The following is a 24,221-nucleotide window of genomic DNA, read 5'->3' on the forward strand; positions in this document are numbered from 1 at the left end:
GATTTCATTGTTTTTGTTTTTTTATTTTATTTATTTATTTATTTATTTGGCTGCGTTGGGTCTTCATTTCTGCGTGAGGGCTTTCTCCAGTTGCGGAGAGCGGGGGCCACTCTTCATCGCGGTGTGCGGGCCTCTCACTATCGCGGCCTCTCCTCCAGATGCGCAGGCTCAGTAGTTGTGGCTCACGGGCCCAGTTGCTCCGCGGCACGTGGGATCCTCCCAGACCAGGGCTCGAACCTGTGTCCCCCGCATTGGCAGGCAGATTCTCAACCACTGCGCCACCAGGGAAGCCCTAGATTTCATTGTTTTTAATTTCATTAGGCGGCTGCTTAAGAGCTCATATTAAGAACAGAAATGTCATTTCTGACATTTTCAGGTTTACTTGTGCTTGCGTTAATAGAAGTATTATCTTAATTTTTTAAGCTACTTTCTCAAATTGTGAATTGAGTTTAAATTAGTTTAAATAAAATTTAGTTACCATCTTGGCAGTGTATTTGAATAGCTCTTTGTCTCACCTGCACTCTTATTTCAAACCTATTGTTGCCTTAATGGAGAAAATGCTATTTATAGGAGTTTACTGAGCTATGAAACGAAGGTTTATCTTGTTTTTCAGGAGCACGAGAAACAGACTACCCCGCAGGAGAAGAGCTTTCAGAATCCGGACAAGTAGACAAAGCATCTTTATGTGGAAGCATGACAAGCAATAGCTCAGCAGAGACAGACAGCCTGTTGGGAGGCATCACGGTGGTTGGTTGTTCTACAGAAGGTGTGACAGCAGCTGCCACTTCCCCCAGTACCAACGGAACATCTCCAGTGATAGAAAAACCACCAGGTATGTCTGTCCTCCTTAGATACCGTCTGTATAGAGTCTGAGCCTGTCCCAGATGCCTCATTATGGACTAAACTTAGACCTTAAAGTAACAAGGATGAAAGAGCTTGAAAGAAGATCGAGTGATGAATGTTAAATGAAATCAAGAATCCTCAGTCTTATTACATAGTGTGGAGGAAAAGGGAGTAGCAGAGTGGAATTCTATAGAGGGGGTTTGTGTGTGGGGAAATTATTGGAAGAAAAGCTCAAACTTAGGATCGTTAGCATGTTTTATTTATTTTGTAGAAAAGGAAACAGAAAATAGTGAGGTTGATGAAAATGTTCCAACAGCAGAAGAAGCAACTGAAGCTACAGAAGGCAATGCAGGGTCAGCTGAAGATACCGTGGATATCTCCCAAACTGGCGTGTACACAGAGCATGTTTTTACAGATCCTTTGGGAGTTCAAATCCCAGAAGACCTCTCACCAGTATATCAGTCAAGGTATACAAATGGGTTAACAATTTAGGGAACCAGATAAGTGCACACATACAAGGAACCAAAATGATCTCAAGCAGTCAAAATATTCCTACTATTTGACGTTGTTGTGGTAGATTTAGATGTTATTACTTACTCCAACTATGTCTTCATCTTTTCCTTCCATTGCATTCTCTCTAGACATATTTTTTCACCCATTTGTTCTCTATTCCTTCCAACTTAAAAAAAACTTACTTATAAGGTATATTAGTCAAAATCTTCCCAGTCATTTTCTCTTTTGGTATGATTTTTTGTTAATTGTTGTACTCACTGTCTTCTATTCTGTTAATAACTCTCTGCCATTTTAATCCCTTCTCCTACTCTCACACCCACTTTGTCAGTGAAATTGGCCATTTAAATTTAAATTTCCCATGTGGGTTTCAATGACCTTTTTTTTTTTTTTTTTTTTTTGCGGTACGCGGGCCTCTCACTGCTGTGGCCTCTCCCGTTGTGGAGCACAGGCTCCGGACACGCAGGCTCAGTGGCCATGGCTCACGGGCCCAGCCGCTCCACGACACGCGGGATCCTCCCGGACCGGGGCACGAACCCGTGTCCCCTGCATCGGCAGGCGGACTCTCAACCACTGTGCCACCAGGGAAGCCCAGAAAACAATTTGTTTTAGATTCTTCCTTTGACAATAAGGCCCATTTAGCAAATTCTTTAATTTTCTTTCTTGCCTTCTCTAGGCCTTATAGAAAGCTGATGGGAGTCTATCAAAACTGGAGTCTTTTTACAATTTAATATTCTTCCTCTTAATGAATAGAGCAACCAGGTGTCTCTTAACATTTAATTGTTAATTTAAGAATAAAGTTATCTTTTTGGACTTACTGATTTGTTTGTCTGTTTTGAATTTGATATCCCAGTTATGCTTTTTTTTTTTTTTTTACTAAATGTCCTCTGACAGTCCAAAGAATGAAGGTTTTGGGGTAGAATACAAGCATGTTTCAGCTTATTAATTTATTTTAGCAAATTCTTTATAATTCACCCTCGTGTGTGTGTGTGTATGTGTGTGGTTTTTAAACAAACTATCTCTCCTCTTTCTCTCCCCACAGAAGAAACTCATAAAATTCAAAATAACTGTAAGGGAGAACCTTAACTATAGTCTGGATATTCACTGTTATATTTCATCACCGTGTCTTAACTCAGTTCTCTGTACCTTGAGCTTCCTAGTATCTTAATGTTACTTCTGGAACAATTGCTGAAATATATGTATTTATATTTCTTTCATTTCTTTCTTATCTCTCCCTCCCCCCTGCACCTCATTGCCTTGCCTCTCTTCCTTCTTTCCTTCTCCACTTTCTCCCTCCCTCCCTCCCTCCCTCCTTCCCTCCCTCTCTCTCTCTTCTTCTCTTTCTTTCTTTCTTTCTTTCTTTCTCTCTCTCTCTCTCTCTCTCTTTTTGAAATGTTTAATATAAGCATTTAACTTTGGCTTTACTGGAATTTAGTGTTCGATTATTTGATTTTTTTTTAAACTGTAAACTAAAATATAGAAATGATCAATCCCTGAAAACTGTAGCTAAACATATTCAGATTTTTTTCCTTTGTCTCACCTTTTCCAGTAATGACTCAGATGCATATAAAGATCAAATATCAGTATTACAAAATGAACAAGACCTGATGAGAGAGGAAGCCCAGAAAATGAGTAGCCTTTTACCAACTATGTGGCTTGGAGCTCAGAATGGCTGGTAGGTACCAACTCTTTTAATATTAGAAATCTTTAGTCTTTCATTTTTGCTTTTGAAATCAGAAGATAACTAAAATGTGGTACATACAAATACAAACACAAAGTGCTGATTAAAGCAAAGAATTTTATATACGCACAATTTTGAGGTTATGTTGCAACTGCCTCATAAACTGGACTTTGACTTGCATTGGTTCTGAATGGTAAACCATATGTTTGTCACAGGATGTTCCTTTTATATAATATTCTTGGAAAAAGAGGTAAATAAAACTTTAAAATCTGGGTGATCTAGAAATAGGAGATCCTGAACAACAAAAGGTTTATATAAGCTAGAGTGTGTTCAGGGAATATCAAGGATTAAACAATCTCTTTGGCTTCAGGAGGGCCCAATTGTAAACATAACTTCTAGGAAAACCAGGACAAATCAGAGTCTGAAAGCTTAGGAGATGATAACAGACATTATAGGACTTTGTAGTCGTGTGGGGAGTCTTACAGACTTGTGCTTCTCCTGAGGTTAAACAGGATCACTAGTACGTCTTTCCCATAAAGGTCTCACACTACAGAATGAAGGTTTGGCACGCTTTTTCTTTGAAGGGTCACATAAGAAATATGTTAGGTTTCGTGGCCATATGATCTTTGTAGCAACTTCTCAACTATGCTGTTGTGGTGCAAAAGCAGCCGCTGCATTGAAGTGAACTGGTGCGGCTATGTTCCAATAATAATAAAACTTATGAACACTGAATTTCATATGTCTCGTATGTCATGAAATACTCTCCTTTTGATTTTTTTCCAACCGTTTAAAAATGTAAAGACCATTTTTAGTTTGCATAGTGTACTAAGACAGGTAGATGGCTAGATTTGGCCTCTGGGCCTTAGTTTGCCACTCCCTGATGTAAACCACTCAGTCATCAGAAAGCTCAGTATGGTAGAAAAGTAAGATTATTTTTTTGAAAAGGTTTCTAGCCAAGGATTCTGAAGTATGGGGTAACCTGAGACTAACTAACCAGGCGTTAGTTCTGGCTTTTCATTCTTTGTATGTTTCTGTTTGCTTAAGCAGCTTATTTCTCTGCTTTAGGCCTACGCTTACTCTCATTATTGTTTTTTCCTAAAATTTTTATGTTACTCTTCTTTCCTTCTGAAAGAACTTTGTGTTCATTATTAGATATAAACAACTACTTGATGTTCCCTATGCCTTACCAGTCTTGATTTTGTTCTTGCAGTTTGTATGTCCATTCATCTGTAGCCCAGTGGAGGAAATGTCTCCATTCTATTAAACTTAAAGATTCGATTCTCAGTATTGTGTAAGTTTTATTTTAGAAATTCTTCCATTCAAAAATATGTATTTTGGTATAAACTAGATTCTAAGACTATTAAAGTTAACATGTGCTTCATGACTAAATCAGTATCCATATTTTTTTGTAACCCTCTTTATGAGTGAGATTGAAACTCTAACTAGGAAGTAAACTGGAGAACTTTAAGTATAAGAGAAAACTTGCCAGGTTGATTCCTCACCATACTGAGAGTTCTTTAGTACTTTGGGGGAGAAAACCAATTAAACCCCATTAATTTATATTTGTTTTAGAGTATTCTTTATACTTTGTGAATATGTTGATTGGGGCATTGATTTACTAGTCCTTTCCTGTATGTTGACTATCAAAAGTCAGTTTGTCTGTTAGGTCCACAGAGCTGACTCTGTTAGTTCTACTTGGGGTGTGTGTCTCTGGTCTGTGGACCTTTTGTTGGTAGTCTGTGATGGGAGGAGGAACTTGGGCTAGAAAGTGAAACAACTGAGTCACCACACATGCTTTTTATTTAGTTGAGCTGACATTTTCATAGCAAGACTTTCTCAGTGAAGAAAAGAATGATGTTCATTTAGGTTCTCGTGTAAGCTCCTAATACATCACAGACTGGTCTTCTGAGAAACTCTGAACTAGCTCGGTAGCATGCAGTGTCTTCCATATTCCCAGATGGAGAGTTCTAAAATCCCCATTCCTGTTTGCAGACATGTGAAAGGAATTGTGTTAGTGGCCCTGGCTGATGGTACCCTTGCAATCTTTCACAGAGGAGTTGGTGAGTTGTTATGAATATATAACATGTGTGCTAATTTGTTGCTTTGCAAGAACATTTTCAAGCAGATTGGCTTCTTATGTTTTAAAGAAATCATACTTAATAGGAGAAAGAATAAAGGTTTAAACTGAATACTAACCGTGTATGGCATCAGTGAGTATGTGAGTTCTTGCCTGCAGACATACATTAATAGTATACCTCGGTGAAAACCTGTTTACCATAATGAGCAAATAGTCCTCGTGGTCCTCTTATAGAATGTGCAATGGAGGTATATGTTTTTCACTCATATACTTATGCAGTTAGGAGAAATTTAGTGAGAGGATATGTTTTCTTTTGCCCAGTATTTTAAAAATAATTTGCAACCACTTACATTTGGGATGTTTTTAAAAAGAATTTTTAATTGGGTAAGGTTTAATCATTTTCATGTTACGTTCTTTATATTCTTCCCCTTTAAACCAGTGTTTCTACCATCTGCACACAGAAGGGTGGTGGTGTCAGAAAACTGCCTTGAGTGAATTAAATTAAGGGAATTGAGCGTGTAACTCCTTGGTACATGTATCAAACAAAAGTGATATTTCATTTCCTACCTACTAGAATGGTAGATCAGGGAAATATTATACAAACGTAGATCCACTAAATTCAGATTTTCACAAGCCTTTTCCCAAAGTCTCATGTCCTTTGGGGCCTCAAGAAGTGTGAGGTAGATGATAGGCAGGTGCTAGAGGTTGCTGGTTAATGACTCCATAACAAAAAGAGAGGCCTCCGTTTTACCTTGTTCAGGCCCTTTTATAGACTATCTGGGTTTAATCCTCACAGCAACTTAAGCAGAAAATTCTATTGTCATCCTCACTTTATAGATGAGGAAACTGAGGCACAGTATTTTAGTCACTTGTTCATGGTCACTCAACTAGTGAGTAGAAGAACCTAGAAAAAATGGAATAATAAATATTTTGGTAAACTGAATCCAAAATTATATTGAACAAGATAAACAAAATACATTTACTAAGGATACATGTAAAGTCCTACATTTGGGTTCAGAAGAGTAGATGGAGGAGATAGGTCTGAAGAGTGATATCAAACTCAATACGAGTTAACATCCTAAGCCTCATAGAAATTAGAGTCCAGAGCAGGGCTGGTGATAATCCTGCTCCACTCTAGTAGATCAACATTAAATGGATCTGGACAAAGCGGAGTTAGGATGAAGACTCCATGAACTGTGGTGTGCTTGGTTTTGAAAGGAGAAGACAGGGCGGTAGCAATGAAGTGGGACTGGATTTATTCTGTGTTTCCATTAGGCAAAGCTATAGATTAATGAGTGGTTACGTACAAGAAGGCAGGCAGACTTTAGCTAGGTATGGGGAATATTTTTAAGACAATTATAGCTTTCTTACAATGGAACAGCTGCTTTGTGAGGTAGTATGTTTTCTTTCACTGAAATTGTTCAAGCAAAGCAAGCTTACAGTGGTTGGTTCTCATTTGTATGTATTTCTGTCATCACTAAAATTATAGTATGCATAATTCCTAAAGTGTTAGCAATGCATTGCCCTTGACTTCTAGCCAAGAAGATATATCAAAATGCAAGTGAGCGAGAGCAGTATTATCCCCAAAATAACCTTAAATCCATTCTAATTCTTAAAATATTATTATAAACAGGTAACTTATAACTGATTTATCACATCACTGCTGTTGAGAGCATGGGGGTCCAGGTACTGGGTGACAGGTTGAACCATATGACCTTTGAGGTCTCTTCCAACTTTGCAGTTTATAGAACAAAAGAACTCAATCTCTGTAAATATACACTGAATACATGGTATCCGGGGGATGCTTCATCAATAAATTTAATTACACACCCAAATAGAATGTTTCTTGAATTAAAATTGAGTAAAAGGTAGTGTGCATAAACTAATCATCTGTTTCTTATTTTAAAGACGGGCAGTGGGATTTGTCAAACTATCACTTGTTAGATCTTGGACGACCTCACCATTCCATCCGATGCATGACTGTGGTACATGACAAAGTTTGGTGTGGCTATAGGAACAAAATTTATGTGGTTCAGCCAAAGGCCATGAAAATAGAGGCAAGTTAACCCATGTTTTCTGTACCTAACTGAATTTGTATTACCTGAAGACCCTAAGGCTTAATTATTTTCTTCTCTAGAAATTGTTATCTGAATCTGCGTGTTTTGGGGTACTCCGGTGGTATTTTGGATGAATTCTCAGCTTTCTGTGTTACTTTACTTCTCCTTCTGCTTTTGACTATGAGTAGGGGAAGTGGTTTTTTAAAAAGGAAGGAAGATTCACACATGAATGACTAAATGTGTGTCTGAGTATCCGTGGATGCATACATGTATTATTTGAATACATGGTTCTTGAAATGTTTAGTTATGTAGAGGTGATCTGAGAGCAGGACCCTCAAGTCTCCCCCACTACTCAGTGTGTATCCAGGCAAATCCGTATATGTGTCACAGACTGAGGAATAATATTGCAGTGGGAATTTGTTGTAAAAACAAAAACCTCTTAGCATTAGCATTGTTTTCTTAAAGTTTTGCCACAATACATAAATTTATTCTAATTGTTTAAGAAAAGAAAAACAGTAGGAAATTTTTAAGATGAAAGTTCTGTCCCAAATCCTGTTCCCAACCCTAGAAGTTCCATTTGGCCTTTATGTTTTAGATGTATTCCTTACATGCGGATATCTATACACACACATACAGCATTGTAAGTTCCTTTTTGTCTAATTATAAACAGGATCTTATTTTGTGTATTGCTCTGTAACAATACAAAATCCTGAGGTTAAATTCAATCTTTTTGTTGAATGCTGTTACATAGAATGGATGTGTCAGCATTGCTTTCATAAGTTGATATCCTACACAGTGCTGAAATCCAACATCCTTTGGTTCTTCTTCATTTTGTTTTGCAGTCTAGGATAATAGCAATTGTGTATGTAAGAGTAACATATTTGGGCTCCTCTTTTAATATACAGTCTGCCAAATTATTGTGCAAATTTGCACAGTTTTTAAACACGAACTCCTACATAATAAAAGTAACATTGTGATTGAACAATCTTTTCTAGAAATCATTTGATGCACACCCCAGGAAGGAGAGCCAAGTGCGGCAGCTTGCCTGGGTGGGTGATGGCGTGTGGGTCTCCATTCGTTTGGATTCCACACTCCGTCTCTATCATGCACACACTTATCAACATCTGCAGGATGTGGACATTGAGCCTTATGTAAGCAAAATGCTAGGTAAGCTTCTAAAGCATTTTATCTTTGTCAGTCAAAGAAAATGGTTTATTTTTAAATGGTCTCAAATGCTGGGTTGAACCAATGAGTAAGTTGCCTCAGGAATAGTGAGCTCTTATCACTGAAAGAGTCAGGCAGATGCTCCATCTACCCTGTGGTTCTTGACAGAAACTTGGGATCATTTCTGACTCCTCTCTTGTTCCCCACATCTAACCCATCAGCAGGAACTGTCAAGTCTTCCCCCAGAATATCTTAAATCAGTTACGTCTTTTGTCTTGTTTTGACCACACCATGCAGCTTTCGGGATCTTTGTTCCCCAACCAGATATTGAACCCAGGCCCTGGCAATGAAACTGCTGAGTCCTAACCACTGGACTACCAGGGAATTCCCTTAAATTAGTTACATCTTTATATCTACCACTATTCCCACAGGCCAGGTCACCATTCTTTCCTCCCCAGACGACTATGAGCCTCTTAACTGGTCTTCCTATCTCCACTCCAGTCAGCTTTCTGCATAGTAACCAGTGTGCAGATATCACTGAGACATACCTCCACTTATGTAATGCCAGCCACTTTCAGAATATTCTTGTCTTTAGGTGAGATGACATTTTGTGACATTATCAGAAGAACTTAAATGGTCTGGACCTCTCTCCTTGCTCACTCTGTTCTGCCCACACGGACCTAAACTCAACGAGTTCTTTCCCATTTCAAGGCCCTCACATGTGCTGTATCCTCTGTCTGAGAAGTTTTTCTTAGTCCCTTTTTACTTGGCTTTCAGGGCATAGCTTATATGTCACATCCAGAAGAGACCTTTCCTGATCTCCCAGTTTTATTTAGGACCTCTTATACTTTTTCTTCATGGGCTTATCATTACTGTGGTTGTACCAGTATCATACTTACTGTCTCTCTCCCCGACAGAACTTAATCTTCATGAAGGGCAGGGACTATCTTTGGTTTGTCCCTTGCAGTATCCTTAGCATCCCAGTCCAGTGCTGTATGACTATTAGGGATGTCACAAATGATTTCTTTATGAAGAGAGGTTGAACCGCATCAGTGGTTTTTAACTTTTTTAGAGTCGTCGCCCTCAGGAAACCTGATGTGCCCTCTCCCTTGAATCAGCCATATATACACATAGACATAAACTAATTTCAGGAATGTACTTTGCCCATAAGTTAAAGATCTCTAGCTTAGACTATTTAAGGTTCCTTCTAACACTGTGATTCTATGATCATACTCTCATTTCTAGTAAGTAGAACTTATGAGTAACTAGATGCTGTTTGTCTTAAATGTATTATCTGTTTAATAATTTTGCCCTCAAATCCCTGAAAATAAGATCAGTTTTAAAATTCCCTTGAAATAAAAAAGTGCATTTATTCTTCCTAAATTACATGCATATGGTATCCTAAAATTTCTAAACTGCTTTAGACTCAAATATATAAACAAGGAAAGAATATAGGTTTTGTTAGCAAAGATTGTTTCTTACCTGTGAAAAGAAAATTAAGGCAAGCAAGAACTCTCTCCGTTTATAAAATGGAAGGACATTTAATTTCCCCAATCTAGTAAACTGTTTTTGTTGAGGTTTTTTTGTTTTGTGTTGTGTTTTGGTTTGTTTGGTTTGGTTTTGCAGCTCCTTAAGTAAATCCTGTATCATATTTCCTGATCCACAGCATCTTCCTTCTGAATGATAATGTAATGCCAGCCACTTTTAGAGTTTTCTTTTTCCATTAACCGTGAATTGTCAGATAGATGATAAAGCCAAACGAGCGTTCGCCTTCATTGATGTGCACCTTCTTCAGGAAACATCCAACTAGCTCTGGTCACATTTCCTCTCTGCTATATTAGTCCAGCTACTCTTAGGGACTTGGAACCTAAAACATCATCTGCTCTAGTTTTTCAATAAAATGTCTTCTCTCCCGTCATACAGGTACTGGAAAACTGGGCTTCTCTTTTGTGAGGATCACAGCTCTTATGGTGTCTTGCAATCGTTTGTGGGTAGGGACAGGAAACGGTGTCATTATCTCCATCCCATTGACAGAAAGTAAGTACGTTTTTAGGTAACTGTCACAGGAGAGTTGTGGGGAACAGCCTTGTCTGGAATTCAGGTAGAAGGAATTGTTTAGTTACTGGCAAATCTGTGGTAATTCAGAAAGTCAAACTGATGGCAGAGATCTAACTATTGTTCCTTCACTCTTTCTATGAAATTTATAGACTCTAGCAAGTATATCAGGACCAATATTTACAGTTAAAAGTTTTTCATTGTGAGAAACTCTTTCTCATTTCAGGAATCATGGTCCTGTTTCATCTCAAATAATTGTTGATGTCCATTTTTTCTTTCAGCTTTATTGTACTAGTATCCAGAAACATTACCTAACTATCTAATACCCTAGTTTTCCATATCTCTGTGGCAGTTAGTTTAGGATATTCCATTTGGCTTAAGAGTTGTGGGAGAAGTTTCTTAGGAGGCCAGCAAATCCTTCCTGACATTGGAGACAAGACATCTACCTCTGTTTGAAAAAATGTGAATAATATGTACATTGTATGTTTTTTATATTTGCTTCATTATTATTATTTTTGTGAACAAAATGTGCATTGTATGTTTTTCATATTATGTTCCATTACATTGATCATTCATTAAATAAGTGTTTTTGTGCTGCAGAATTCATGGGCAGGGAATGATTTGAAATAAAAGTGCAATAAGTCCATAAAATAAGTCAATAAATAAACACCTCAGAATTTTCAGGGGAAAGGAGGAGGACTGGATGGTGGTATATCTGGAGCCTTTAAAGAACCTAAATTCTTTTTTTTTTTGGCCACACCGCGAGGCTTGTGGGATTTTAGTTCCCCAGCCAGGCAGAGAACCCGTGCCCCTGGCAGTGGAAGCAAGGAGCCCTAACCACTGGACCACCAATTTAAAGAACCTAAATTCTTAATCCCAGCTGTATTTTCTACTACAACAACTTATAAATCTACATGTTTAGATCACTTCTTATATCTTAAGAGATTCCAGGATCCCCAGAGTTCATTTCAGTTCTTTACAGACCAGAGTTCCATTTTAGCATAGTTACTTGCACGGGATTTCTTAAAGAAGAGGGGGAAATATTAGCATTTAGAAAATGTTCCCCAGTTAGTTCTCATTCACCTAAATTGCTTTATAATTAAGAAAAGCAAAATCACAGTAAATAAATTGTCCTTTTTGAGCAGAGATATTCTTTAGAGGCTTTGGTAAGAACTTTGTGTGTTTCTTGGTATTATACCGAGTTGGATTTTGTTAATTTAGTTAGGAGTTTTGAGCTCCTGAGTTGCCAGATAGAAGACGCTGAGAGTGGCATCTCATAGTAATCCTCCTCCTCCCTGTCATGCACCTCTCCATGTCCCCTTTCCTCCTTTCTCACTTTAGCCGTAATCCTCCACCAGGGACGTTTACTGGGGCTGAGGGGTAAGTGCAGATCCTGAACCACACTCTTCTTTCTGGCTTCTCATGGCCACCGTGAGGCCGTTCTCACGTCTCTAGATACCCTCTTGAATGTTCCTAAATGTCATCCACTTGCAGTCACTGCATTGCAGCAGGTGTTTTTTTGTTTTTGTTTTTTTTTAATGTTTGTTACGTGGCCTCCAAGCTACTGCTCAGCAGCTTAGTCTGTTTATCATCTTTCGTTGCAGCTGACCTTTCTTTCAGACTTTGTTTTCCCTCCAATAAAAACACGAAACATCTCTGAAAACTGTCTTTAATCTACATTGTTTACTCCTGTTACCAATCATGTTTCTTTCATTTACTTACTGGTCCATGGAATGGGGATGTTTTGTGAGTCTGGTCATTCTAAAATAATTCAGCAAACGATCAGTCTGGTGTAAATAAAGGCTACTCTATTGTACTGGATGGATCCTTTTAAACACAACTTTTTACTGCCCCTCAAGGGAGATATTCTTACCACAAGGGAGAAAAAAATCAAAAGATAAACTATAAAAATTCTGCTAAAAAATATACCTATTCACTTTAAGCTATATAACTGGTTAGTTTTCTAAAATGAGGATTAAAAAACAAAACAGACATACCTAAGAAGTAAACTTAGCTATTGCTAGACTGGCAAAATCCCCTACTCCATTTACTGAGAAACTTAAAAATAACTAGCATGCTGTATATCTTTTTTTTTTTTCCAGCTTTGTCTTGAGTTGGCATTGCTGCCCTTGTTTTATCTCAACTGGCTGTAGCTTTTAGATAATATCATAAGGATTAACCAGTAATCTCTTGCATCATGACTGTTTTCTAGGGGAAAATATTTGGTGTTTGGTTTTCTATTGTAGCAAATAAAACCTCAGGAGCATCAGGAAATCGTCCTGGAAGTGTCATCCGTGTATATGGTGATGAAAACAGTGATAAAGTGACACCAGGGACATTTATACCCTATTGTTCAATGGCACATGCACAGCTTTGCTTCCATGGGCACAGGGATGCTGTGAAATTCTTTGTGGCAGTCCCAGGTGAGTTAGATTATTCTATTGAGAAGTTGTATGTCCAGTTGACTGTTGAACAATGTGCATTTGAACTGCACTGATCCACTTATACACAGATTGTTTTCAGTAGTGAACACTACACTGCTACATGATCCATGGTTGGTTGAATCTTTGGATGCAGATTGTGGACACAGGAACCATGAATATGGAGGGCTGACTATTAATTTCACTCAGATTTTTGACTGCGCAGAGGGTCAGTGCCCCAACCCCTGCATTATTCAAGGGCCAACTGTAATTGTCTGTCCCTTGGTTCCTCTACCTAGTCTAATACTAAGTACTGAAACGACAGATAACTCCAGTATAACGCATGAAATGTTCTATAACGGAGGTATGAATAAAGTGCTATAGAGATACTTGATAGAAGCTGTTTTGGAATCTCTCCTCTACCCCAAAAACAAACTTGATTTTAGACTTCTTTACTTTTGAAAAGCAATGGTACTATTTTGTCACTGCAGAATGCCGAAAATGGTTTTGGCCTCATAAAGGAAATTTCTAGAAAGAAGTCCCTATCATCAAGGCTGTATTCAGGAAGAGATGGAAAATGTGCTCTGATACCTTTAGCGCTGTGCCAAGAAACAGCAGGAGTCTGGGGTTCTGGGCCTTTACCACTTGCCTTGTTGTCTTGAGCAAATTGCTTAACCTCTGATACTCATTTCTTTATTTCCTAAGTGGATGTGATTAATATCTGCTCTGCCAACCTCATTTGTTGTAAAGATTAATTAAAGGGCTTTGGGAACTATAAAGCACCATCCAGATGAAAGGTGGCAGTGATGACGTCCAGTGAAAAATGTTCTGTCCCCTGAGAATACTAAAGTGATGTTACTGATCGTCTGTAAGCAGGACCTATGTTTTGGATTTTTTTTCCCAGTAAGAGGCAAGTTTAGGAGTTAGACAAAGTTCAAATCTGGCTTTGCCACACCAACTGTGTGATGTTGGACATGGTGGTATCTCAGTGTATTAGTCAGGGTTCTGCCGAGGAACAGAACCAGTAGGGTATGTGCGTGTGCGTGTGTGCGTTCGTGTGTGTGTGTGTGTGTGTGTGTGTGTGTGTGTGTGTGTGTGTATGAGAGAGAGCAAGCGAGCGAGTGCAAAGAGGGGGAGGGAGGGAGAGAGAGATTGATTTAATTTAAGGAATTGGTTCATGTGATTATGGGGGCTGGCAATTTTGAAATCTGCAGAGAAGGCTGGCAGGCTGGAGGCCTAGGAAAGAGCTGATGTTTGCAGCTCAAGTGTAAAGGCAGCCCGGAGGCAGAATTCCCTTTTCCTTGAGGGACCTCTCTTTTTCTCTTAAGGCCTTCAGCTGATTGGCCCACCCACATTATGGAGAGTAATCTGCTTTACTCAAAGTCCACTGATTTAAATGTTCATTATTTCTAAAAAAGTACCTTCACAGCAGTATCTAGACTAGAGTTTGAGCAAATGTCTCGGCACCAGAGCCAAGACATTTGACACATAAAATTAGCCACTATAATTTTTCCCAAGGATGTTCCAAACATTAAATGATTAAATGTATATAGTATAGGGTTGGCATATGGTACCCTAACCAATTATTCAGTATTCTTAACAACATGGTAATGAACTTCTTGAAATGTACATGTATATTTTTGTATAGTTATTTCCTCAGAATAAACTTATAGAAATGGAATTTTTTTTTAATTTATTTTTTGGCTGCGTTGGGTCTTAGTTGTGGCACGTGGGATCTTTCGTTGTGGCTCATGGGCTCTTGTTGCAATGCGCAGGCTCCTCTGTAGTTGTGGCATGCGGGCTCTCTAGTTGTGGCATGCAGGCTGCAGATTATGTGGGCTCTGTATTTGTGGCGCAGGGGCTTCAGAGCATGTAGGCTCTGTAGTTGTGGCGTGCAGGCTCAGTAGTTGTGGCACATGGGCACATGCCCTGCGGCATGTGGGATCTTAGTTCCCCGACCAGGGATCGAACCGGCGTCCCCTGCATTGCAAGACGGATTCTTAACCACTGGACCACCAGGGAAGTTCCTTTTCTTGTTTTTTTTTTTTTTAAAAAAATAATAATGCCATAGAGTCCCCTTTGAGTCTCCTTTATATTTCTCTAATCCCCTTCCCTTCCTTCTTTCCTGTCCATCTATAACCACTATCCTGAAGTTGAAATTTATCCTTCTGCCCATGTTTTTGTATTTTTACTACATTGGAACATATCTATAAACAATATATAGTATTTTTTGTATTTTTAAGTCTTATGTTACATATATATTATTCTGCAAATTATTTCTCATTTTTGAGATTTGTTAATATTTATGCATAAAAATCTAGTTCATTCATTTAACCATGGTATTCTAATATCTGAATAAATATGCTACCTTTTATCCATTCTCCTATAGATCAACGTCTAGGCCTTTTCTCTGTTTTCCCTCCACTATTAAAAAACAGTACTGCAGTAGACCTTCTTGTGCATATGGGAGAGACTTTTCTGTTGGGTATAAATCTGGAAGTGGAATTGGCAACATTGTTGTTTGTTGGCCAGTTGGCCCTAAGGATTAAACCATTCAGGATGGCCTTAATATCATACCACTGTGCTCTTGCTTCTGTGGCAAAACCAACTAGTCTGCTAACAGAAGTTATCTCTAGCAGGCTTGATTTCTTCTAGAGTATAATTGAATAACGCATGAATGAGGCACTGTGAAAATAAATCAAACTGTCCTATCCATGTCCAACATAAATTGTCTATAAAGTGTTTCACATCATGGGACTCTGTCCTGTTATCACCTAAAGGCGTGGTCTGTGTAGTTCGACCAAAGGACAGCAGACCTGGCAAGAAAAAATACCCCACACTCATAGAGGTTATAGTGTCAATGATATTTCAAGGTTTCTCTCTTATCATTTCATGCTTAAAGATTCTACATTAGAACTTAAATGTTAGAACAAATTACACATTACCCAGTAATTTTATTTGCATAATCTAAATTAAAAATAAGATGTACTTTTCTTAAATATGAGGAAACCATGGATTTGAAATCAATTCAAATATTAATTATGAATATCCAAATTCATATGGCTTAAGTTGAAGACTTTTCTGTCTCTTACATAAACACACATGTACCCTTCCAGGGGAGAGATCTTTCCACTACCCCTCAGATAAAACAATGTATATTATAATAGTCTGAAGCAGGCAGCTAAGACCAGCCGAGCCACATACAGATTTCATACTGGATTCTGGACCTATTTCTGTTTTAGTACAAAATAGCTTTACTTGGATTTCAAATTGGGCTTTCATGACCTTTATAGATGTTTTCTGATCATGCAGAGGCTTCTAACATCCCTAGTACTTTGGCTGTATTAGAATGTACTTACCTTGTTCAGCTTTCTGAAAATATTCAGAAAAAATGAGTCTCTCCCACCCCAATCCTTGATAAGTAATATTCACTTCTGTTCCTGTATAAATAGGTCAAGTCATCAGCCCACAGAGTGGCAGCAGTGGCACAGATCTAACAGTTGACAGAGCAGGGCCATCTGCACAGGAGCCTGGCAGCCAGACACCCTTGAAGTCTATGCTTGTCATCAGTGGAGGAGAGGGCTACATTGACTTCCGAATGGGTAGGTCATTGCTTCTGGGGGCTTTGTTTCCACTGTTCCGTGATGTGGATTTTCACCCACAGTAAGCAAGAAACTCAGATACATGATTTCTAAGAGGTTTTCTTTGAACTCTTTACTTGGAAAATGATTTTATGTTTCTTTTTTTCCTACTTTCATGATTTTTTTTTTTTCCTTTTTATACCAAGGTGTGTTTATTTGAAGGAGCATTAGAAAACAGCAGGGTTTGGTCGTATGTTGAGGTATATGTGAAGAGCATATGGAGTCAGAAGGCCTTGGGGAAATGATTCAACCTCCCAGAACCTCAGTTTCCTCACCTGCAAAGTGGAGAAATAAAAATACTTCATAAAGTGTTGTTTGTAACCAAATTCATTTCATTTGTTCATTTTCTCACCTTGTAAACAATAATTAGCTACTGTGTACCTGTTAGCCTTGAGCATGAGATACAAAAACAAATCAGACAAAGTCTCCCTCCAGTAAGTTACAGAACAATACAGAGATAGAAACATGTTAATAAATTACAGTGTTACAGATGCTCTGATGGGGAGTAGTCAGTTTTTCCTAGGGGTAGGGGAAGAAGGAAGTCAAGAAATGATGCTTGAGATGACTCAGTACTGAAGAGCATGAGTCTGAAGAATTGGGGTGGGGATGGTATGGGGAAGGCTGGGGAGACTGGCATTCCAAGGTAAGAGATAGCTTGACCAAGGCTTAGAAATGTGAAACCACCTTAGCTGAAGAAAAACTACTTAAAAATGACTGGAACATGGAGTAGAAGCAAATATAAATTTGACCAGAGATAAATCTAGAAATGGAGGGAGAGGCTGGATTATAGAATGCCTTTATATACCTAATTAAGGAGTCTGCACTTTAAAGCAAAGGAAAATTATTGGAGGACTTTAAATAGAAGAGCAATATGATTATATGTGTGTGTAAATGGATTGGAGGTGTAAGACTAGAGGTAGGGAATGGGTTAGGAAAAAATAAATGAGTAAGGTAGAAACAGTAGGAGTAGACTAGCACTGTGATGGGGAATTGGTAACTGACAGAATGTGAAGGAAGAGGTAATGATCCATTTACTTAGAGTTAATGACTATCAGAACAGAAGCAGCAGATCTGGAGGGAGTGGAATGAGGAGTTCTGTGTTGGACATGTTGACCTTGGAGTGCATGGAAGTTGGGAGTTATCTAGGTGGAAGATGTCCACCGGGCTTTTGGGTATAAGGGTTTCATATCTCAGGAAGGATATATAATATGAGGACTACTGACACGCAGTGGTACTAAAAGTCACAAGGGTTGATGAGTTCACCCAAGGAGAGTATGTAGGGGCCAGAAGAAAAGGTTCTAGGATAGAGCCCTGCTTTAATACTGCACTTAAAGAATCATGAGTGCTTATGAAGGGATCTCAGAAAGAATGGCCAGAGAGGTTTCAAAGAAAACACTTGTGGAAGTGTCGTGCTTTGTAAACTGTGAAGCACTGTGATGTAAATTTATTTATTTGCTATAAATAAAGGAACCTTTTGGACTGGCCTAAAATCACAATGATTGAAAAAGTTTCTAAACGTAAGGCCTTAGAGAATATAATGTTGTAGACTGGTGACTAAAACTTCAGTTTTAATTCTGTTAAAAAAAATATATAAAATTTAAGGTCATATAAATGACAGTGTGCCACATGTAATTAGTTATAAACTAAAATTTCTGATGCAGAAGGCTTGTTGACACATTTTTAAGGCAGGGCTTTTGAAGTTAAGGTTAGGAATGGTGATGTCAGTAGGAATGGAGTCACTTCAAAGTGAACTGACTGTTGGTGCAGAATTCCTTTATAGAGAGAGATGGCCTTCACTCGGCTGGATGATTTGGAACTTCTTCTTCGATTGCAACATGGTAGCCTGAACCATACTAAAGAGTATGTCAGTAAAATCTTTATGTGGTCTTTTCATTTCCACTAAAAATTTCTAAAAATTGCTTAACCAGGTTTGTCAGTATCTCTAGGTAATCCAGCATGAAAAGCAGAATTTGTCTTAAAGCATAGGTTGATTTTAATAGTAAGTATACTTTTTTAAAATTGAATTTGATCTCTTTTTTGTTCCATTTCCTTTTTCGTATCCTGTAATATTTTAGCTATGAGAAATTGATCTCGGTAGTCTCTTTCAGAAGTTAGGCAGTGAGGATTGTGACGCGTGGCATTTCTTTTACGGTGTTCTCTGAAATGGGCGGCAGACGAGTCTTATGCATGCTGCTCATGGACTAACCGTGAGTCTGATGTGCATCAGCCTGTATCTTCAAAATGCTTAACCGGACTCTCCGTTTCATCCACCAGGTGATGAAGGTGGAGAATCAGAGCTTCTTGGAGAGGATCTTCCACTCGAGCCTTCTGTCGCCAAAGCGGAAAGGAGTCACTTGATAGTGTGGCAAGTGATGTATGGTAGTGAGTGAACCCATAGGAAACAGGTGGCGACGGGGAAGCCATCTCTTCTGCATGGTTTATTTTCCCTTTTTCCCTTTATTTAATGCTCTCTTTGTGAAATAAGTTTCACCACATAATGTATGAGCATTCTTTTTCTGTTAACTATGCTATAAAACCTGTCCTACTGTAACAATACAGGAACTAGCTGTTTTACTGCACCAGTGTTATAGGCAATTTCAGTATATTATGAACAAATCAAAGAATGTTTACTTTCTGCAAACTGGTGAATTTTAGAAAGCGATCCAGTTGTGGTTCACTCTGCCACAGCTAATGTCACTTACTTCATTTGACGGGGCCACTGTTTAGCTGTCACTCATAATGAAATTCATGGAAACACTTGATAAATGAAACTGTACCATTAAGTACAATAGTAAAGTTTTCCCCTATGTATTATAAAATTGACACAAACTAATATCAGGTAGATTATCAGGATTTATCTAAATGTCCCGAGAGGGCTAAAAGCTAACTGTAAATTACTTTAACTTTCACTTTCAAATCTGACAAATCTTGTTTATATGGTATATAAAACTTTGTTTTCATCAGATTTTGCGGGGGGGGATTTTATATTAAAGAAATTAAGACTACACTATTTAAATAAAAGTTTCTTGTTTCTGACTTATTAGAGCTCTAAAGTTTATGAGGCCTGCTTCTCTGAATAGTCTGTTTTTTTTGTTTGCTTGTTTGTTTTTGAGACTAGTCTCGCTCATTTTCATACTGACATGTTTGAAAGGTTTATTATTTATAAGGCTTAGAAGATACACTTCAGCAATGGGAGGATTTTTTTTTAAGGAAATTGTGTTTTGGATTTCTGTATCAATGGATGATGGTGGTTGGATGAGTTTTTTTCCGTGTAAAAAATTCACTTGTTTACCAGTTGTTCTTGGACTGCTCTTACCAGTTAGTAAGAGTAAAGCTGTAGTGGTGATGGAGTATGGCCTAATGAACTGAACGAGAGATTTAATTAGAAACGGTATTTTCCCTTGTTCTGTATAAAACTATACAACTGCCAGTACTTGATATTCTGTATGTAAATGGTATTTAAGCTTTTGTGCCCTTTTGAGATTAAAATGCCATCCTCAATGAAGAAGACTTTGAAGGAGAAGAAGACAAAATAGCATAAAGTAAAAGTTGACATTACAATCTTTTCACTCACAATGCCCATTTAAAAAATACAGTCCGGGTATAATTGATTTTCTTGTTTAGTAAGTTTTAAAAAACCATTATGCTGCAGTTTTTTTCCCTCTCAGCCTTCTTGAAAATTTATGATTTATCATTCTTAATCCATTACTTTAAGCAAAACTAAATATAAGTTTAAGCACTGTCTTAAAATATGAGGTTATTGGACAAAGGCCCCCCAGTCATCGGAAGGACTGCTTCAGGAAAAGGAAACAACAGAAGTCTCAGATTGTCTAAGCATCCTTAAGGACCAATGACTTTTTTTCTGAACTGTAATGGAAAGATATTTGTAAAAAGTACTACCAGTGTCTTTTAAGCATATAGATGATTAGGCTAGATTATAAAGTACACAGGATTTAATGCGTCAGAGGAGGCCTTTGGATCCATTTGGCCACAGGTGTCTATAAGCACATTATGTACACAGTACAATTGTGGCCACTTTAGATGGCTAGGAGAAAAAAAACTTTGGTAAAAGCTGTATTAAAAGGATAATTTTTTTACTTGAGCTACTTAGTCACTTTTTTCAGGGCACCAAAACTTAGGTCACTTTTCTATAGCTTATAAGCTATGTTTTTATTTTATTTTATTTTATTTTATAAATCTGAGCCACTGTTGGCAATACCTTAAAAAAAAACCCCACTTATTAAATATTTTGGAGGAATGTTGTATAAATTCACAAAAAAGAGACACCAAAGTGTTTGGGAATTTTAATCCCAAGAAGTAAACATCCCAGAATCAGACCCCATGTACTGTTTGGTCTTTTACATGTTTCTATGACTGACTGTAATTTAGGAAATCAGGAGTTAAAGATGAAAAATGCAAACATGTTACAATGGTTGTTTATTGCTCTTTTTAAGCTTACCGGCTTTAACTTAAGGAATATAGGTGTGTAGTTATTTTATCTAAAATTGTCAGATATCTGTGGCCCTGTTTAACTTCAGGGACTAGAGAGTACAAAAATGTCTGTAAAATTTGTTTTAAGAGCTTGTCTTTATGTTTGTAATTTCAGTTAAATATTTTTTTGCAGATTGCTTTACTTCCACCTTTTCCCCCAACAATAGGCTTATATTCTTGTAGCGTTCACTTTGGTCAAGGTGGTAGCCTTAGGAAGAAAATGCCAAAATGTAAGCTTCTTGTAAGCAGCGAGTGGTTGGTGTAATTGCCTATAGCTACCACATCAGTGGTAAAGAAGAGGCTTGAGTACCTCAGGTTGGTCTCTCCATGTAAAAAAAAAATTACCCCTGTTGGAAGAAATAAGGAATACCTGAGAATTTTCTCATTCTGTTATGTTTGGGTTATGTGTGATGTTGAACCATGTGAAATTTCCGATGTTCAAACATGGCTGATTTACAAAAATGACAGTATCATATACATCAACGTAATACTCACTGCTCAATGCAGGTTCAAATCCCTATGAGGCAAAGGGATAATATTCTTTAGGAACTCAGTTTTGAGTGTTTTTTTCTAATTTGTGTGGATCTAAATTTTTAAAATAGGAATGAGTATCTTAATAGCTGCAGCTTGTTGAGAGTGTAAAACATTTTGAGTGCAAAATATGCAGCACATAACTTTTCACACGAAGCGTGTTTGCATAGAAAAGGTTAAGATATATTCTCTCAGTTTCTGTGTTGTTCATTTCTTGTAAAGGTCTTCCTGCGTGTGAGAATGGACCCTTTAACATAGGTTGCCTTAGTGACAAAACAAAGCAAAACAATTGTCTCATAATACTAACTGTCCTAAAGAACGTGTGTCTTGCAAATGCTGTGGAACTGAATATTTATTTCCTTGTGAGTATTATGACCATTACCAAAGGATTCAACCAGATTTAGGGCTCTTCTTAATTGATCACGTTGAGAAAGGGACTCGTTTGGGTCCCAGTTTGTACTACGGGAAGAGAAGAGAAGAGAAGAGAGAATTAAATGTGGAAATCATAAATGCTTTTCTAACAGGGTTATGCTATTTTGTAACACTAAATGTCTTTTCTTTTCTTTTAAAAAAATTAAGTTTTTATTATTAATTTTGTCATACACTTCTCAACACTTGAATATATTTTAGCCATTTTATGGTCTGAATTTGTTTTTTGTCCAGGACATTTTATTCAGAATTTTACTTGCCTCTATAATCTTAAAAATGGGTTCTAGAGGGTCCCACTTGCTGTTTCTTTAGAGGCTGATGCTTCATTTCTATGAGCAAAAAGCTCATTTAGCAATGTAGTTATTTCAGTATTTATTTCTATTATGGAATCCCTGGGGTTCAGAATGTAATAACTTTGTACATGAAATATATATAAATATGTATATGAAACACGTATGAGGAGTGTGTTTTGTTTTGTTTTTGCCTTTCCTAGGGGTCTGACCTGATTTATATTTGAAAGTCCAATAATCATCTCCCATCGAACATGTCATTTCCAAGGGTCAGGACTGTCGCCATTGGGCACTGGCTGAGGGTGAGCAGTGAGCAGTACATGAAGCACATGTTTGCTTGGCTCACGTGTTTAGGTGACATATGAATAATAGACAATAGGGCTTTCTGGAAATGTGGGCGAGCTGAGTAACAAGCCACACATGATACCAAGGCATACCATTTGCCAGACTACTCAGTAATAGGAGGCAGGCTGTAATGCAGATGTTACTAATACGGTGTGCTTATTGTGATCCATTTGCTTGGGAGAGACTCTGGAAGGAAGGATGCTTATAAAACTACTCATGTGGTAGCACAGTGTGACTCCATGTTCAGTACAGTGGTATTTAGGCTAATGCCATGTGCTTTGTTTACAAGGTTGTGGGGTTCTGACATGATAGTAGAAGTCGTCCTGATCGGCATGTGATAGGACAGTTCACTAGATGAAGGCACAGCCATCTCTCCAGTGAGGTTGGATGCTCTAGAATACAATGAATAGCCTGTCTCATCCCTACTCTACAGGACCTAACCTAACTGCCCCTCAGTCCTTTGGGGCCTGCTTGCGGCGCGCGGGCCTCTCACTGTTGTGGGCTCTCCCGTTGCGGAGCACAGGCTCCGGACGCGCAGGCTCAGCGGCGATGGCTCACGGGCCCAGCCGCTCCGCGGCATGTGGGATCCTCCCAGACGGGGGCACGAACCCGCGTCCCCTGCATCCCCCTGCATCAGCAGGCGGACTCCCAACCACTGCGCCACCAGGGAAGCCCTGGAAGCTTTTTTTGAGCCTCATTTAATCGTGTTCCTGATTCAGCCAGTCTCTAGTGAGAGACTACAGTAACAGCGCAGGACAGCAAACGTTCCTATTAATTTTACTGAGGGAACAGGACAGGAGCCCTGTAGTCTTACCTGGAACTGTAGCCCTCAGTCCCACCCAGTGGTGAGACTCTCTTTCCAAACTTAGTGGAGGGCTTCCCACCCACAGCTCAGGGTGGGCAGCAACTTCACAGAAAAGCTGCAGTTCTCAACCAGGCCAGGAGAGGGAGGTGTGGCCAAAATCACCCAGGAGCTAGTTCCAGAATGAAATTATTTCCTTCTTCCTCTCACCTCAGGAGTATCAGATTCTACTAGTGTGTTTGGTAAAACAGTTACCCTGGTGATTCTGATCCTTCTATTGGGAATAGCTGCTTAAGAGGAACTCAAGCAGCCCAGCTGGATTCACAAACATCTGTTTTCCAGGAGCGCAAAGCTTCTTCATTCTTAGCCATTTATTACCAGCACGTGGTGACCTGCTAGCAGGTTCACCCCAGACTCAACCCAATGCTCTTTCCTTTTTGATTTATGGATAATTGAAGTTTAGGGTACTTTGAACTTACTGCTACATTAAAAGCTTAGAGGGAATATTTCATCTCCATTCATTTGGTAAGGCTATTTTTTTCATAGAAAAAACTATTACCTTTTAGTTGTTATGACTAGCTTGCATATGCATAACATCTACTAATTTTCTCAAGGTGTTTACTCCATAAATTCACAGGTGATCCACAGAGCCACCCTTCGGAGTATATTATTGTCCTCAGGTGAACCAGAGGCCTAGCCACAGGAGGGGCCTTGCCCGTTGGTAAACAGGTCTAGCTGAGATAAGTGAAGTCCCAGGGTCCTCATATAATCAGAGGTAAAACCAGACTAACTCCACACTAGAGGCTACTGCAAGTGTGTTGGGAAAAGTATTAGATCCCAGATCAGGAGATTTGGGGTTAAGTCCTGAGTCTACTGTTCCCTAAT

General features: G+C 38.5%; 1 protein-coding gene across 7 annotated transcripts in view; it reads left to right on the forward strand.

The window, feature by feature from the left end:
• SPAG9 (sperm associated antigen 9) overlaps nucleotides 1–22,349 on the forward strand; it is a 143,154-nt gene extending 120,805 nt beyond the window's left edge. For 3 of the 7 annotated variants that reach the window (XM_079905625.1, XM_079905630.1, XM_079905628.1), the window contains 12 exons: nucleotides 614–832; nucleotides 1,115–1,310; nucleotides 2,903–3,028; nucleotides 4,245–4,325; nucleotides 5,027–5,094; nucleotides 7,020–7,168; nucleotides 8,164–8,335; nucleotides 10,256–10,369; nucleotides 11,729–11,767; nucleotides 12,634–12,810; nucleotides 16,260–16,409; nucleotides 18,723–22,349. In XM_079905625.1, coding sequence (XP_079761751.1) covers nucleotides 614–832; nucleotides 1,115–1,310; nucleotides 2,903–3,028; nucleotides 4,245–4,325; nucleotides 5,027–5,094; nucleotides 7,020–7,168; nucleotides 8,164–8,335; nucleotides 10,256–10,369; nucleotides 11,729–11,767; nucleotides 12,634–12,810; nucleotides 16,260–16,409; nucleotides 18,723–18,838 — 1,607 coding nt within the window. In that variant the 3' untranslated portion in view covers nucleotides 18,839–22,349. The remainder of the gene's footprint in view (nucleotides 1–613; nucleotides 833–1,114; nucleotides 1,311–2,902; nucleotides 3,029–4,244; nucleotides 4,326–5,026; nucleotides 5,095–7,019; nucleotides 7,169–8,163; nucleotides 8,336–10,255; nucleotides 10,370–11,728; nucleotides 11,768–12,633; nucleotides 12,811–16,259; nucleotides 16,410–18,722) is intronic. The other 4 variants (XM_079905631.1, XM_079905626.1, XM_079905629.1 and 1 more) reach the window with 2 other exon arrangements.
• Nucleotides 22,350–24,221: the final 1,872 nt, after the last annotated feature.

Source organism: Stenella coeruleoalba (genome assembly GCF_951394435.1).
Source record: "Stenella coeruleoalba genome assembly, chromosome: 19".
Taxonomy (NCBI): Eukaryota; Metazoa; Chordata; class Mammalia; order Artiodactyla; family Delphinidae; genus Stenella; species Stenella coeruleoalba.